This window comes from Petromyzon marinus, chromosome 39, assembly GCF_048934315.1.
Source record: "Petromyzon marinus isolate PM22_M1 ecotype Great Lakes invasive population chromosome 39, UKy_Petmar_22M1.pri1.0, whole genome shotgun sequence".
Lineage (NCBI taxonomy): Eukaryota > Metazoa > Chordata > Hyperoartia > Petromyzontiformes > Petromyzontidae > Petromyzon > Petromyzon marinus.
Window position 1 is genome coordinate 5,997,499 of NC_133705.1, and position 16,120 is coordinate 6,013,618.

Below are 16,120 nucleotides of genomic sequence, written 5' to 3' on the forward strand. Positions count from 1 at the left end.
GTGGTCTTCCGCTGCTCCGGGTTCTTCCCACACGTATAAACGGTCACTAATTGACTGAAAACATTTGAATATTTATAGGACTGCAGAGCAATTGCTTGGCCGCTGGCTCACCACCTGGCAGCCTTCCAGCTCGTGTCAGTGATTCCCACTCGGTGATTGCGGGGGCTACAATTTGCATGAACAACAATGTAGAACTAATAATGATTTTTTTAATCTCCCATACAATCCGAATAAAACGCCCGAGTGAAGTCGTGTTGCTATTTGCGACTCGCTCTGGAGCAGGGGGCTACCAACCAAAATTGACATAAAGAGACAACTTTTATTTTAATTCGTTAAAAGAAATCAACTGGAATATTTCAAGAGCCGCCATTGCATGTACGTGCGTGTGTGTATGCTGAACTTCTTTCGCACCGTACATAGACCAGCCGCGCTAACCGGAGGTGCGTGGGAAGGACAAGAAGCTTAAATGCGCCGAAAAAAAAGCGTGAATACGAGACGGACGGTCCTTAATAACCCAGGTCACGAAGCAGTCCTTGAAGGAGCCGCGGGTTGCTGATCCCCATGCCCTAGAGGAAACAGGTGCACGTTGGCCAGAGCGTTATAACCAACAACTTGGAGACTCGAACCAGCGCTTGAAGCACCGTTTGCGAATGCGCAAACGCATTTTTCCCTGACAGCTTTGACTGACCACCGTATCGATAGTTTAAAAACTAATTAATCATTTTAAAAATTTTTACCAGGTAAGGCCCCGTTGAGCTATGTGTAGCTCTTCTTCAGAAGCGACCTGGCCACAAATGATTGCCCAATAAGGTGGCTTATCACGTGGACATTTAGAGCAGCCAAATACTCTGAATGCTTTTTTTTATTTTTTAATGTGGGGGGCAAAACCGTAGGGCGCGGAGAAAAATCCACGCGACCACGGGGAGAACATGCAAGCTCCTAATATACAGCAGCAGGCGTCAGGGCCTTGATCGAGAGCATGACCTCCTGCGTACCAGGCGAGGGAATGAACGTCTCGCCACCGCGTTGGAGATCGTTGCGTAATCCGTTGCCTGACCACGATTTGTGCAATGAGCGCTGCTCGTGTAATTATACAATATTGGGTTTTAAAATCAACGACACATGATGCTCATGTTCATGAGAAGAATTTACAATTGACCCTTTATATTATTTCTCAACTCCATTTAGGGTGCCACGAATCAGAACAATGCTGGGTTCGAGCCCCGGGCCTCGTGTCTCGCCTTAGCCTCGTGTCTCGCCTTAGCCTCGCACGCACTCTGCAATGCGGTTACCGGTCTGCCGTGACACCGGCCCATGCTGCTGGCAGGAGGAGAGAAGGAGGCCTCTAGACCGCTGTGCAGACCGTGAACACTCTGCTGGACGCACAACGGCACTTGGTCGCCTGCACGTTGCTGGTGGTCGCTAAGAAAGAGAGAGAAATGGGACAGAGTTCATCCAATCACAGACGGCTGTAATCAGGGCGCCCACATGCGACCGTTTCCATCCAATCGCAGACAGTTCAAATCAGGGTCCCACATGTGACAGAGTCCATTCAGTACTACATGCTGTGTTTTATTTTTATCCACTTTAAGCGCTGTCCCCTGCATCAAGGTGTGCGGTGTGAGTGTATGTGCTTTTGACCAGCTCAAGTTTGACAACAGAGGTCTGATTCTGAATCATTCGGGCGGCATTATCTTTTCATTACCTGCGTAACGCTTTGTAGAAGATACCTGGTCTGTCGCTCCACACGAAACTTCAGGTCTTCTTGGCCAAGTCATGCCCTTCCATCTCTATGCTTGCTAAACATGGAACCCTCTAATGGAACATCTGCACCGGTTAGAAACATTTCAGGCTAGCCTGCCTACGATCCATCCCGGGTATAACCAGGCTGCATTGTGTGAGAAGCTCGCAAATCCTTGAAAAATCTCAAGAGATTCTCAATGAGCTCCTCCGGCAGGCATGGTTGCTTTGGCTGGGTCATGTAGCCTGCATACTCAGCCACCGCATGCCCAAACGGCATCTGTTTGGCTGTCTTAAATGGGCACGGTACGGGCTGCAGAAGAGATGGGCTGATGGCGGTACAGGAGGATGTGGAGCTGAGTGGACTTGCCAATGACCGGTACCAGCAGTGTCAAAGTCGGCCTCTATGGAGTAGGCTCGTGAAGGATGCTACTGGGCATTTGGAGGCAGTCGCCCTCCAACAACAACAGAGGGCAGAGGAGCGACGCTCGCAACAATGATTGGAGCGGACAGAGCTGGTGCATCTGCCAGTCGTCTCACTCAGCCAACCCATGCCACCTGGGTCTGTCCCGTGATCTCCTGTCGTCGAGCCTTCGACAATTCACGTGGCCTCGGAGTGCGCCTTGCCTGGCACAAGCGCTGTGTGGTGGCGTCACCGCCAATTAGTGATGAATAACGGCTGGTGTTGTTGTGTGCGGGTTGTTTGCTGTTTGTGTAACTCCGTGTCCTGTGGCGGCGGCGGCGGCAGCAGCAGCAACCCCTCCCCGCCGCTAGAAACTCGGCAAGATGAATACTTGACCTGACATGACACTGCACACGACTGAGAGCGAGTGGGAGCGCGTGCGTGTACATTTGGGGAGTGGTAGCGTCGCGGTTAGCGCGCTGCGCTACGAACCCAGGGACCCGGGTTCGATTCCCGCTCATGGCCACCAACGCCAGTGACGATTATCTGAACCGGTCCTGGGCCTCCCCAACGATGTGTAAACATCGCCGCTGGGGAGACAAAGGCGGCCGGGCCCCTGGTGCTGGCCACCCGCCCCCCTCGTGTGCCGTGCCGGCCTTCAGAGTTGCTCGCTTACCAGCGCTTGCCCCGATAGTCTGTCAAAGGCTACACGGGGGATCTTTGTGTGTGTCATAACCGCGATAATCTCCGGCTCTCCACAGCCTGTGCTGAAAAAAACTAAACAACGGGAGTGAGAGGAGGGGCGATGGACGGACGGGAGGGAGGGAGACAGAGATCCTGTCAAGCTGCCCCAAGGTTCCTGTCGAACCGGTCTCTCACCCCCCCACCCACCCCCTCCAGTCACGGGTTTTGTTCAGGTGCTGTGAGCGAGCCGCAGATTTCCCTTCTAGGGACGAGATCAAGCGGAGCCTGTTCGTCTCGCTACCCGCGTGTGTGTGTGTGTGTCTTGTGTGTCTTTACGTGCATGTGTGTGTGTGTCTGTGCCAGGCTGTTGTGTGGCAGATGCACAGGTGTTGGTTGCATCTGCCAATCATCTCAGTCAGTCAACCCATGGATGGCACCTGGGTCTGTCCCATGACCTCCTTGTCAGCGAGCCTTCGCCACTTCACGTGGCCTCAGCGTGCACCTAACCTGACACAAGCGCCGTGGTGACGTCGCCGCCACTTAGAAGTGAATGGCGTTGGTTGCGAGAGAGAGTGTGTGCGGAGCGGTGGCGCAGTGGTTCAGTGCGTTACGAACCCGGTGACCCCGGTGAAATTCACGCTCGCGGACAACATCGTTGCCGAATATATGAACCGGTCATGGGGCCTCCTCTAGGTCGACTCAGTCTTAAATGAATACCCGGTGCGGTGTATAAACATCGGCATTGGGGAAACAAGGGTGGCCGGATATTATCCAAACCACGCCACCTCCTCGTGTGCCGTGCCGTGCCGGCCTTCATAGGTGCTCGCTAACAGCACTTGCCCGAACAGTCTGTTAAGGCTATACGGGGATCTTTGTCTCTGTATGGGTGTGGTGAGCGGGAGTGTAGTGGTTAAGCATGCCGTGCTACAAACCCGACGAACAGAGTTCGATTCCCGCTCACCTGTTTCGGGCCTCCCCTAGGTCAACGCAGCCCCAAATTAGTACCTGGCCCGGTGTGTAAACATCGCCACTGGGGAGACAAAGGTGGCCGGGCGTGGTGCTGGCCACCCACCTCCTCGTGTGCCGTGCCGGCCTTCATAGGTGCTCGCTAACAGCACTTGCCGCAACAGTCTGTTAAAGGCTACACGGGGGATTTTGCCTTTGTGTATGTTTAATAATAATGCAATTCGTACCACGCATATTTCACAGACATAAATGACTCACTCAGAGATATGGAGGTGGGGAGGGCTTTCAGAATGAAGTGAGGCCTTTAATAAAGAAGTGGGGCCTTGAATAAAGAAGTGGGCCTTTAAAAAAAGAGGTGGAGCCTTTCATAAAGAGGTGGGGCCTTTAAAGAGGTGGGGCTTTCAATAAAGAGGTGGGGCTTTCAATAAAGAGGTGGGGCGTTTGAGGAAGAGATTGGATCCTTTTATGTGTCTCTTAAAAGTCCGTGTAGCTTGCAGGTTGCTGCTGCTGCTGTGAATGTGCAGCAGTGGGATGATGACGACGGCCGAGCTCCAGACGAAGGGGGCTGCCACGGAGACGCGATGGCCGGCAGTGGCCGTGGTCGCGGTCTTTGGTGGAGAGAGGAGGAGGAGGTTGTGAGTCGTGCTGCTGCTGCTGCAGAGGAGGAAAGGGGGGAGGACGAGGAGCTGTAGTGCAGGGCGACGGGAGAGCGAGGAGAGGTGTGGAGGACACCCGAGAGTCGGGGCGTGGGCAGGAGGTCTTGCAGCTGACCCCGCTGGCGATGGTGGAGGAGCCAGCGGGCGGAGGAGAGGCAATCTGGGCGAGGACTACGTGGGGGGAAGTTGCATGGTTTTTAAGCGTGTGTGTGTGTGTGTGTGCGCGTTGCGCTACGAACCTGGCGACCCGGGTTCGATTCCCGCTCACGGCCGAACCGGTTCTGGGCCTCTCCTAGGTCGACTCGGCCTCAAATGAGTACCTGGTGCGGTGCGTAAAATCATCGCCACTGGGGAGACAAAGGCGGCTAGGCGTGGTGCAAGCCACCCACCCCCTCGTGTGCTGTTCTGGCCTTCATAGATGCTCGCTAAAAGCCCCTACACTCTGTTAAGGCTATATGGGGTATCTTTATTTTTTATCTTTGTGTGCGCATGTCTGTGTGTGCGTGTGTGTACACGTGTGTGTGCCCTCGTGTACGTGTGTGTGTGTGTACGTGTACGTGCGTGTGTGTACGTGTGTGCGTGTGTGTGTGTGCGCGTGTGTACGTGTGTGTGTGTGTGTGCTTGCAGCAGGCCAACGGGCTGAAGCGGCGCCGCGTCAGCCCCCTCGAGGGCCCCGGCTCCGCGGCGGCGGCGGCGGCGGCAGAGGCGGCGGCGGCGGTGCGTCGCAGCGCTCGCCACCGCCGCGTGCGCGGGGAGAAGGGGCTCGTGGTGTCGGCGCGGCAGACGCTGCGCGAGCTCAAGATACAGGTGCACTGCCGCACGAGCCACGCCGGCCACGCGTGGGTACACGCACGAGCCGCTTCCGGGCCTCCTCCGGACTGACTCGGCCTTAACGGAGACGAAGGCGGCCGGCCGTGGCGCCCGCTGCCCATCCCCTCGTCGGCCGTGCTCGCGGACAACGCTTGCCCCAGCGGTCTGTTTAAAGGCCGCACGGGGGGGGGGGGGATTTTTGTGTCTGCGTGTACAGATCATGCACGCGTTCTCAGTGGCTCCGTTTGACCAGAACCTGTCGGTGGACGGCCGGATCCTGTCGGACGACTCCGCCTCCCTTGGCCACTTGGGCGTCCTCCCCAACTCCGTAATTCTACTCCAGGTCTCCACCGCTCGCCCCATCGCCGTGACGACCCCTCCCCCGGTCGCCGTGGCGACCGCTCGCTCGCACAGTCACCGTGACGACCGCTCACCCAGTCGCCCTCACGACCGTTTGCCCAGTCGCTGTGACATCTGCTGGCCCTGTTGCCATGACAGCTGCTCACCCACTCGCCCTGTTACCATGGCAATGTCCCTAGATGTGATGCACGCCATGACAAATACGCACCTAATAACCACGACAACTGTTCATATAGTTGCCGTGACAACAACTGTCCTGGTCACCGTGACGAATGTTTGCTCGGTCACTGCGGCAACATCTTGTCAGGTCGCCGTGGCGACGGCTAGCGTGTGCGCTTTACTCTTTCACCATGGCGATGACGACTACGATATGTCGATGAAATGGCGGTGATGATGATGATGACGATGGTGACCCAAGTAATCGTGGTGATAATGATTACGACAGTGATTCATAATTAAGGTTTGTGGGGTTAGATCATGTCGTAAACCCTCTACCACCCGACACAGCCAATGGGTTAATAGTGGTCTTGTGACCGGAATCCACTCATCGTTACACCATGTATGTACGTACGTATGTTGGACTTCTCTCGCACCGCACATAGCTAAGTGACTGTGCCGATGGCGTCCACGGCATCTGCTTCAGGACCCGGACCAGGAAGCGTTTTCACTCGAGATCCGAGGTCCCGTTAATAACAAAGCCGATGGTTCTGAATGCGGATTTTGAATCATCGTTTATCCTGGAAGAATTCGGTGGGCTATGAAGTTCCTTTTCACGGATGTCCAGCAGTAGGGGCACGGGGAGGGTGTGGGGGTCATCGTGTTGCATCAACAACCAACAATACAAACTTTAGACGATGTGAGTGCAAGATAGAGGCAAGGTAAGCAAGCCTCTGAAAATAAATGAAAATAAAGCATGGACGTACAAATTGCACAAGCACGTACATTCCTGCCGATTTGTCAACACCAAAAGTAAGCTTGGGGCAAGGTAGCAAAGCAACAACAACAGCCCCAGACCACACCAAGACAACAACAACAGCCCCAGACCACACCAAGACAACAACAACAGCCCCAGATCACACCAAGACAACAACAACAACAGTCCCAGACCACACCAAGACAACAACAACAGTCCCAGATCACACCAAGACAACAGTCCCAGACCACACCAAGACAACAACAACAACAGCCCCAGATCACACCAAGACAACAACAACAGCCCCAGACCACACCAAGACAACAACAACAACAACAGTCCCAGACCACAGCAAGACAGCAACAACAACAGCCCCAGACCACACCAAGACAACAACAAACAGTCACAGACCACACCAAGACAACAACAACAGTCCCAGACCACACCAAGACAACAACAACAACAGTCCCAGACCACACCAAGACAACAACAACAGTCCCAGACCACACCAAGACAACAACAACAACAACAGTCCCAGACCACACCAAGACAACAACAACAGTCTCAGACCACCCCATGACAAAAACAACAGTCCCAGACCACCCCAAGACAACAACAACAACATTCCCAGACCACACCAAGACAACAACAACAGTCCGAGACCACACCAAGACAACAACAACAGTCCCAGACCACACCAAGACAACAACAACAACAGTCCGAGACCACACCAAGTCAACAACAACAGCCACAGCCCCAGACCGCAGCAAGACAACAACAACAGTCCCAGACCACAACAACAACAACAGTCCGAGACCACACCAAGACAACAACAACAGTCCCAGACCACAACAACAACAACAACAACAGTCCCAGACCACACCAAGACAACGACAACAGTCCCAGACCACAACAACAACAACAGTCCGAGACCACACCAAGACAACAACAACAGTCCCAGACCACAACAACAACAACAACAGTCCCAGACCATACCAAGACAACAACAACAACAGTCCCAGACCACAGCAAGACAACAACAACAGTCCCAGACCACACCAAGACAACAACAACAACAGTCCCAGACCACACCAAGACAACAACAACAACAGTCCCAGACCACACCAAGACAACAACAACAGTCCCAGACCACACCAAGACAACAACAACAGTCCCAGACCACACCAAGACAACAACAACAACAGTCCCAGACCACACCAAGACAACAACAACAGTCCCAGACCACACCAAGACAACAACAACAATCCCAGACCACACCAAGACAACAACAACAACAGTCCCAGACCACACCAAGACAACAACAACAGTCCCAGACCACACCAAGACAACAACAACAGTCCCAGACCACACCAAGACAACAACAACAACAGTCACAGACCACACCAAGACAACAACAACAGTCCCAGACCACACCAAGACAATAACAACAACAGTCCCAGACCACACCAAGACAACAACAACAACAGTCACAGACCACACCAAGACAACAACAACAACAGTCCCAGACCACACCAAGACAACAACAACAACAGTCCCAGACCACACCAAGACAACAACAACAGTCCCAGACCACACCAAGACAACAACAACAACAGTCCCAGACCACACCAAGACAACAACAACAGTCCCAGACCACACCAAGACAACAACAACAACAACAGTCCCAGACCACACCAAGACAACAACAACAGTCCCAGACCACACCAAGACAACAACAACAGTCTCAGACCACACCATGACAAAAACAACAGTCCCAGACCACACCAAGACAACAACAACAACATTCCCAGACCACACCAAGACAACAACAACAGTCCGAGACCACACCAAGACAACAACAACAGTCCCGGACCACACCAAGACAACAACAACAACAGTCCCAGACCACACCAAGTCAACAACAACAGCCACAGTCCCAGACCGCAGCAAGACAACAACAACAGTCCCAGACCACAACAACAACAACAGTCCGAGACCACACCAAGACAACAACAACAGTCCCAGACCACAACAACAACAACAACAACAGTCCCAGACCACACCAAGACAACCACAACAGTCCCAGACCACAACAACAACAACAGTCCGAGACCACACCAAGACAACAACAACAGTCCCAGACCACAACAACAACAACAACAGTCCCAGACCATACCAAGACAACAACAACAACAGTCCCAGACCACACCAAGACAACAACAACAGTCCCAGACCACACCAAAACAACAACAACAACAGTCCCAGACCACACCAAGACAACAACAACAACAGTCCCAGACCACACCAAGACAACAACAACAACAACAGTCCCAGACCACACCAAGACAACAACAACAGTCCCAGACCACACCAAGACAACAACAACAGTCCCAGACCACACCAAGACAACAACAACAGTCCCAGACCACACCAAGACAACAACAACAGTCCCAGACCACACCAAGACAACAACAACAGTCCCAGACCACACCAAGACAACAACAACAACAGTCCCAGACCACACCAAGACAACAACAGTCCCAGACCACACCAAGACAACAACAACAGTCCCAGACCACACCAAAACAACAACAACAACAGTCCCAGACCACACCAAGACAACAACAACAACAACAACAGTCCCAGACCACACCAAGACAACAACAACAGTCCCAGACCACACCAAGACAACAACAACAGTCCCAGACCACACCAAGACAACAACAACAGTCCCAGACCACACCAAGACAACAACAACAGTCCCAGACCACACCAAGACAACAACAACAGTCCCAGACCACACCAAGACAACAACAACAGTCCCAGACCACACCAAGACAACAACAGTCCCAGACCACACCAAGACAACAACAACAGTCCCAGACCACACCAAGACAACAACAACAACAGTCACAGACCACACCAAGACAACAACAACAGTCCCAGACCACACCAAGACAACAACAACAACAGTCCCAGACCACACCAAGACAACAACAACAACAGTCACAGACCACACCAAGACAACAACAACAACAGTCCCAGACCACCCCAAGACAACAACAACAGTCCCAGACCACACCAAGACAACAACAACAACAATCCCAGACCACACCATCACAACAACAGTCCCAGACCACACTGAGATAAGAAAAAAGTCCCTAATTTCTGGATGACATCTCCAGCGAAACGTCGTCACCTTTTGAAAAGTCGTGAGATCGCTCTCAAACAACAACAACAACAAACAACGCCACCGGTGGTGGTGGTGGTGGTGCTGCTGAAGCAGTCGTGCATTTGTCCACGTCCAGATTCACGCGACGCACGTTCATTAGTTGGCTGTGCCGGGTGGAGGAGAGGTCCTCGGACACATTTGTTCACTCGCACACGACGGCCTGACCTTTAAAACTAAAACAATTACGAATCATACTAGTCATGAAAGCCTACGTTGTAAAATTAACTATGGCGATGATGGTGATGACGATGACGATGATGGTGGTGACGTTGCCGCCCGCAGGCCGACGAGCCGATTGCAGACTACTCGAGCATCGATGACATCACGCAGGGTGAGAGATGGCTTGCCGCGTGTGCTGCGCCGCGTCTTGTGTGACCGACTGTTACGTATGACGCTGTCTGTGTGTGTGTGTGACAATGTGTGTGTGTGACAGTGTGTGTGTGTGTGTGTATGACGCTGTGTTTGTGTATGATGCTGTGTGTTTTGTCTGCATGACGCTCTCGGTATGTGCGCGTGTGTATGACGCTAAGTGTATGATGCTATGTGCGTGTATGACGCTAAGTGTATGATGCTATGTGTGTGTATGACAATGTGTGTGTGTGTGTGTGACGGCCTTCATAGGTGTTCGCTAACAGCACTTGCCCCAACAGTCTGTTAAGGCTATCCGGGGGATCTTTGTGACAGTGTGTGTGTGTGTATGACCCTGTGTTTGCATGTATGATGCTGTCTGTGTGTGTGTGTATGACAATGTGTGTGTGTGACAGTGTGTGTGTGTGTATGACGCTGTGTTTGTGTATGATGCTGTGTGTTTTGTCTGCATGACGCTTTCGGTGTGTGCGCGTGTGTATGACGCTAAGTGTATGATGCTATGTGCGTGTATGACGCTAAGTGTATGATGCTATGTGTGTGTATGACAATGTGTGTGTGTGTGTGTGACGGCCTTCATAGGTGCTCGCTAACAGCACTTGCCCCAACAGTCTGTTAAGGCTATACGGGGGATCTTTGTGACAGTGTGTGTGTGTGTGTATGACCCTGTGTTTGCATGTATGACGCTCTCTGTGTGTGTGTGTATATGACAATGTGTGTGTGTGACAGTGTGTGTGTGTGTATGATGCTGTGTTTGTGTATGATGCTGTGTGTTTTGTCTGCATGATGCTCTCGGTGTGTGCACGTGTGTATGACGCTAAGTGTATGATGCTATGTGCGTGTATGACGCTAAGTGTATGATGCTATGTGCGTGTATGACACTAAGTGTATGATGCTATGTGTGTGTATGACGCTAAGTGTATGATGCTATGTGTGTGTATGACACTGTCTGTGTGTGTATGACGCTCTTTGTGCATGTGTGACGCTGTGATTGTATGACACTGTGTGCGTGTGACGCGGTGTGTGTGTGTGTGTATGACCCTGTGTTTGCATGTCTGACGCTGTCTGTGCGTGTTTGACGCTCTTTGTGCATGTGTGACGCTTTGTGTGTATGTGGAGAGCGGCAGTGTAGCGGTTAGCGCTACGCTGCCCTATGAACCCGGCGACCCGAGTTCGATTCCCGCTCACGGCCAACACCGGTGACGATTATCTGAACCGGTCCTGGGCCTCCGCTAGGTCAACTCAGCCTCAAATGAGCACCTGGTGCGGTGTGTAGTAAACATCGCCACTGGGGAGACAAAGGCGGCCGGCCGGGTGCGGTGATGACCACCCACCCTACTCGTGTGCCATGCCGGCCTTCATGGAGGTGCTCGCTAACCGCACTTGGCCAAACAGTGTGTTAAAGGCTACACGGGGGATCTTTGTCTTTGTGTTGCAGTGTGCTTGCCGGAAGAAGGCTTTAAAGGTGAGTCCTCCGCCACTTTGCTCACAAAGTTTATGTGTTCGGTTCAGAAACTCATCCCTCTGTCTCGGTCTGTCTGTCGTCTGTAACTCTCTGTCTGTCTCATTCCTTCTGTCTGTCTCATTCCTTCTGTCTCTATCACTGTCTGTCTGTCTCATTCCTTCTGTCTCTATCACTCTGTCTGTCTCATTCCTTCTGTCTATCACTCTGTCTCATTTCTTCTGTCTCTATCACTCTGTCTGTCTCATTCCTTTTGTCTGTCTCATTCCTTCTGTCTCTATCACTCTGTCTGTCTCATTCCTTCTGTCTCTATCACTCTGTCTGTCTCATTCCTTCTGTCTGTTTCATTCCTTCTGTCTCTATCACTCTGTCTGTCTCATTCCTTCTGTCTCTATAACTCTCTGTTTCATTCCTTCTGTCTCTATCGCTCTGTCTCATTCCTTTTGTCTGTCTCATTCCTTCTGTCTCATTCCTTCTGTCTCTATCACTGTCTGTCTCATTTCTTCTGTCTCTATCACTCTGTCTGTCTCATTCCTTTTGTCTGTCTCATTCCTTCTGTCTCTATCACTCTGTCTGTCTCATTCCTTCTGTCTCTATCACTCTGTCTGTCTCATTCCTTCTGTCTGTTTCATTCCTTCTGTCACCATCACTCTGTCTGTCTCATTCCTTCTGTCTATAACTCTCTGTTTCATTCTTTCTGTCTCTATCGCTCTGTCTCATTCCTTTTGTCTGTCTCATTCCTTCTGTCTCATTCCTTCTGTCTCTATCACTGTCTGTCTCATTCCTTCTGTCTCTATCACTCTGTATGTCTCATTCCTTTTGTCTGTCTCATTCCTTCTGTCTCTATCACTCTCTGTCTCATTCCTTCTGTCTCTATCACTCTCTGTCTCATTCCTTCTGTCTGTCTCATTCCTTCTGTCTCTATCACTCTGTGTCTCATTCCTTCTGTCTCTATCACTCTGTCTGTCTCATTCCTTTTGTCTGTCTCATTCCTTCTGTCTCTATAACTCTGTCTCATTCCTTCTGTCTCTATCACTCTGTCTGTCTCGTGTATTCTGTATCTCGTTCCATCCATCTCGTTTAGTTCTGTCTGTCTCATTCATTCTGTCGCGCGGAACCCTTGCGTGCGTGCGTCTGCATGCGTGCACTTCCATACAACAACTCATTCACTGCCACAACTTGCTTTTATTTCTACATTATGAACAATCTCGAAATAGCATGACAAAAACATTCTCTCTCACTGCATAGCTATTTGTCTAATGTATATGGGTATTAACCTGTTCCCATTGCAATGAGATACGTGTATGTCATCTAAAAACAAAGCTCCCACAAGGCCATGCGGGTGGGGAGGGCGGGAGGGCTGCACGTGGCACGGTTTAGCGCCAGCTCACGTCGAGTGGCGGCGGTCGTGTCGCTCGCGGTTCTCCGCGGTGAGCGACGACATTGTTTTAAAACAGCGGCGCTGCCACTACGCCGCTCTGAGCAAAACGAACGCCCGAGCCAGTTCGCGCGTTTCCGAGATCGTCCGGTGAACGGTGGGGGGGGGGGGGACACACCGCCCGCGACCCTGCAGACGTCTCGCAACGGGGAAGGGGTTTTCACGTGGTGACGCTTTGGGTGGGCAGATTTGTGCCCCGGTGCGGTGCATAAACGTGAGCACTGGGGGAGGTAAAGGCACGCTGGTAGCACTTGCCCCAACTGTCTGTCTGTGTAGGCTACGGTGAGGGGTCTTTGTCTTTGGCTCGTGGCCGTGGTGGCTGTTGGTCATTAGGATGTATTCTCTCTCTGTCTACGTAAGTGATGGATTCTGTGCGTGCGTGTGCGATGTGTTAGCCGTGTGTGTGTGTGTAAATGGGTGATGTATTCTCCGTGACGTGACTGTGTCAGTGGGCAATGTTTAACACGTAGGCTTTCGCGACCAATATTCATAATAAGGTTTTTGGGTTAGATTGCTTGAGTATAAATGTGTCGTAACCCTCCACCACCCGACACAGCCAATTAATAACGGATTTGTCATGTACACAAAACGCCAATTAGTTAGTACTTACAGTGAGGGAAAAAACTATAAGAAACGCCTGACCTCTGTGATTGCCAACAAGGGTTTTGCCACCAAGTACTAAGTCATGTTTTGCAGAGGGGTCAAATACTTATTTCCGTCATTAAAATGCAAATCAATTTATAACATTTTTGACATGCGTTTTTCTGGATTTTTTTTGTTATTCTGTCTCTCACTGTTCAAATAAACCTACCATTAAAATTATAGACTGATCATTTCTTTGTCAGTGGGCAAACGTACAAAATCAGCAGGGGATCAAATACTTTTTTCCCTCACTGTAAGCCCACGGTGTGTTGGAGAGTAAATTCACAACATTTACAATTTGAGTACGACATTTTCGCTGCTCATTAAATCCAGCATCATCGGGCGATTATGAGAGAGCAATGTGTTCTCTGTATGAGTGAGTGAGAGTTGTATTCTGTGTGTGTGTGATGTATTCTGTATGTTTGTGTGATGTATTCTGTACGTGTGTGTGAGTGATGTATTCTGTATGTGTGTGTGTGATGTATTCTGTGTGTGTGTGATGTATTCTGTACGTGTGTGTGAGTGATGTATTTCGTGTGTGTGAGTGATGTATTCTGTATGTGTGTGTGATGTATTCTGTACGTGTGTGTGTGTGATGTATTCTGTACGTGTGTGTGAGTGATGTATTCTGTGTGTGTGAGTGATGTATTCTGTATGTGTGTGTGTGATGTATTCTGTATGTGTGTGTGTGATGTATTCTGTACGTGTGTGTGAGTGATGTATTCTGTACGTGTGTGAGTGATGTATTCTGTACGTGTGTGTGATGTATTCTGTACGTATGTGTGAGTGATGTATTTTGTATGTGTGTGTGATGTATTCTGTACGTGTGTGTGAGTGATGTATTGTGTACGTGTGTGTGTGTGTGATGTATTCTGTACGTGTGTGTGTGTGTGATGTATTCTGTACGTGTGTGTGTGATGTATTCTGTACGTGTGTGTGAGTGATGTATTTTGTATGTGTGTATGTGATGTATTCTGTACGTGTGTGTGAGTGATGTATTCTGTATGTGTGTGTGTGATGTATTCTGTATGTGTGTGTGAGTGATGTATTCTGTATGTGTGTGTGTGATGTATTCTGTACGTGTGTGTGATGTATTCTGTACGTGTGTGTGTGATGTATTCTGTACGTGTGTGTGAGTGATGTATTCTGTATGTGTGTGTGTGATGTATTCTGTACGTGTGTGTGAGTGATGTATTCTGTACGTGTATGTTTGTGATGTATTCTGTATGTGTGTGAGTGATGTATTCTGTATGTGTGTGTGTGATGTATTCTGTATGTGTGTGAGTGATGTATTCTGTATGTGTGTGTGTGATGTATTCTGTATGTTTGTGTGATGTATTCTGTACGTGTGTGTGAGTGATGTATTCTGTGTGTGTGAGTGATGTATTCTGTATGTGTGTGAGTGATGTATTCTGTATGTGTGTGTGTGATGTATTCTGTATGTGTGTATGTGATGTATTCTGTACGTGTGTGTGAGTGATGTATTCTGTACGTGTGTGTGTGATGTATTCTGTATGTGTGTGTGAGTGATGTATTCTGTATGTGTGTGTGTGATGTATTCTGAATGTTTGTGTGATGTATTGTGTACGTGTGTGTGTGTGTGATGTATTCTGTACGTGTGTGTGATGTATTCTGTACGTGTGTGTGTGATGTATTCTGTACGTGTGTGTGAGTGATGTATTTCGCGTTGAGTGGGGAGTGGTGGTGTAGCAGTGAGCACGCTGCGCTACAAATCCGGCGGCCCGAGTTGAATTCCCGCTCGCAGCCAACGCCATTGACAAATATCTGAACCAGTCGTGGGCATCCCCTAGGTCGACTTAGCCTCAAATGAGTACCTGGTACGGTGTGTAAACTTCGCCACTCTGGATATAAAAGGCGGTTGCGCGAGGTGCTGTACCGTTCCGGCCTTCAGAGGTGCTCACTCCCAGCACTTGCCCCAACAGTCTGTTAAGGCGATACGGGGCATCTTTGTCTTTATATGAGTGAGTGATGTATTTTCTGTATGTGTGAGTGAGTGTGTGATGTATTCTCTATTGCGTGTCAGTAAGTGACCGTTGTGTAATCTTTCTCTCTGTACATGTGAGTGAGTGATGTATTCTCTGTACGTGTGAGTGAGTGTGTGATGTATTCTCTGTTGCGTGTCAGTGAGTGACCAATGTGTAATCTTTCTCTCTCTGTACATGTGAGTGAGTGATGTATTCTCTGTACATGTGCATGAGTGAGTGATTTATTCTCTGTTGCGTGTCAGTGAGTGACCAATGTGTAATCTCTCTCTACATGTGAGCGAGTGATGTATTCTCTGTACGTGTGAGTGAGTGATGTGTAATCTCTCTCTCTATACATGTGAGTGAGTGATGGATTCTCTGTACGTGTGAGTGAGTGATGTATTCTCTGTACGTGTGAGTGAGTAAGTGATGTATTCTCTGTTGCGTGTCAGTAAGTGACTGT

At 50.3% G+C, this 16,120-nt stretch overlaps 1 protein-coding gene across 3 annotated transcripts in view; it reads left to right on the plus strand.

The window, feature by feature from the left end:
- USP48 (ubiquitin specific peptidase 48) overlaps positions 1–16,120 on the plus strand; it is a 42,967-nt gene that overhangs the window by 24,690 nt on the left and 2,157 nt on the right. For 2 of the 3 annotated variants that reach the window (XM_076072855.1, XM_076072857.1), the window contains exons 23-26: positions 5,077–5,256; positions 5,477–5,602; positions 10,047–10,095; positions 11,569–11,595. In XM_076072855.1, the coding sequence (XP_075928970.1) occupies positions 5,077–5,256; positions 5,477–5,602; positions 10,047–10,095; positions 11,569–11,595 (382 nt within the window). The remainder of the gene's footprint in view (positions 1–5,076; positions 5,257–5,476; positions 5,603–10,046; positions 10,096–11,568; positions 11,596–16,120) is intronic. The other variant, XM_076072856.1, reaches the window with a different exon arrangement.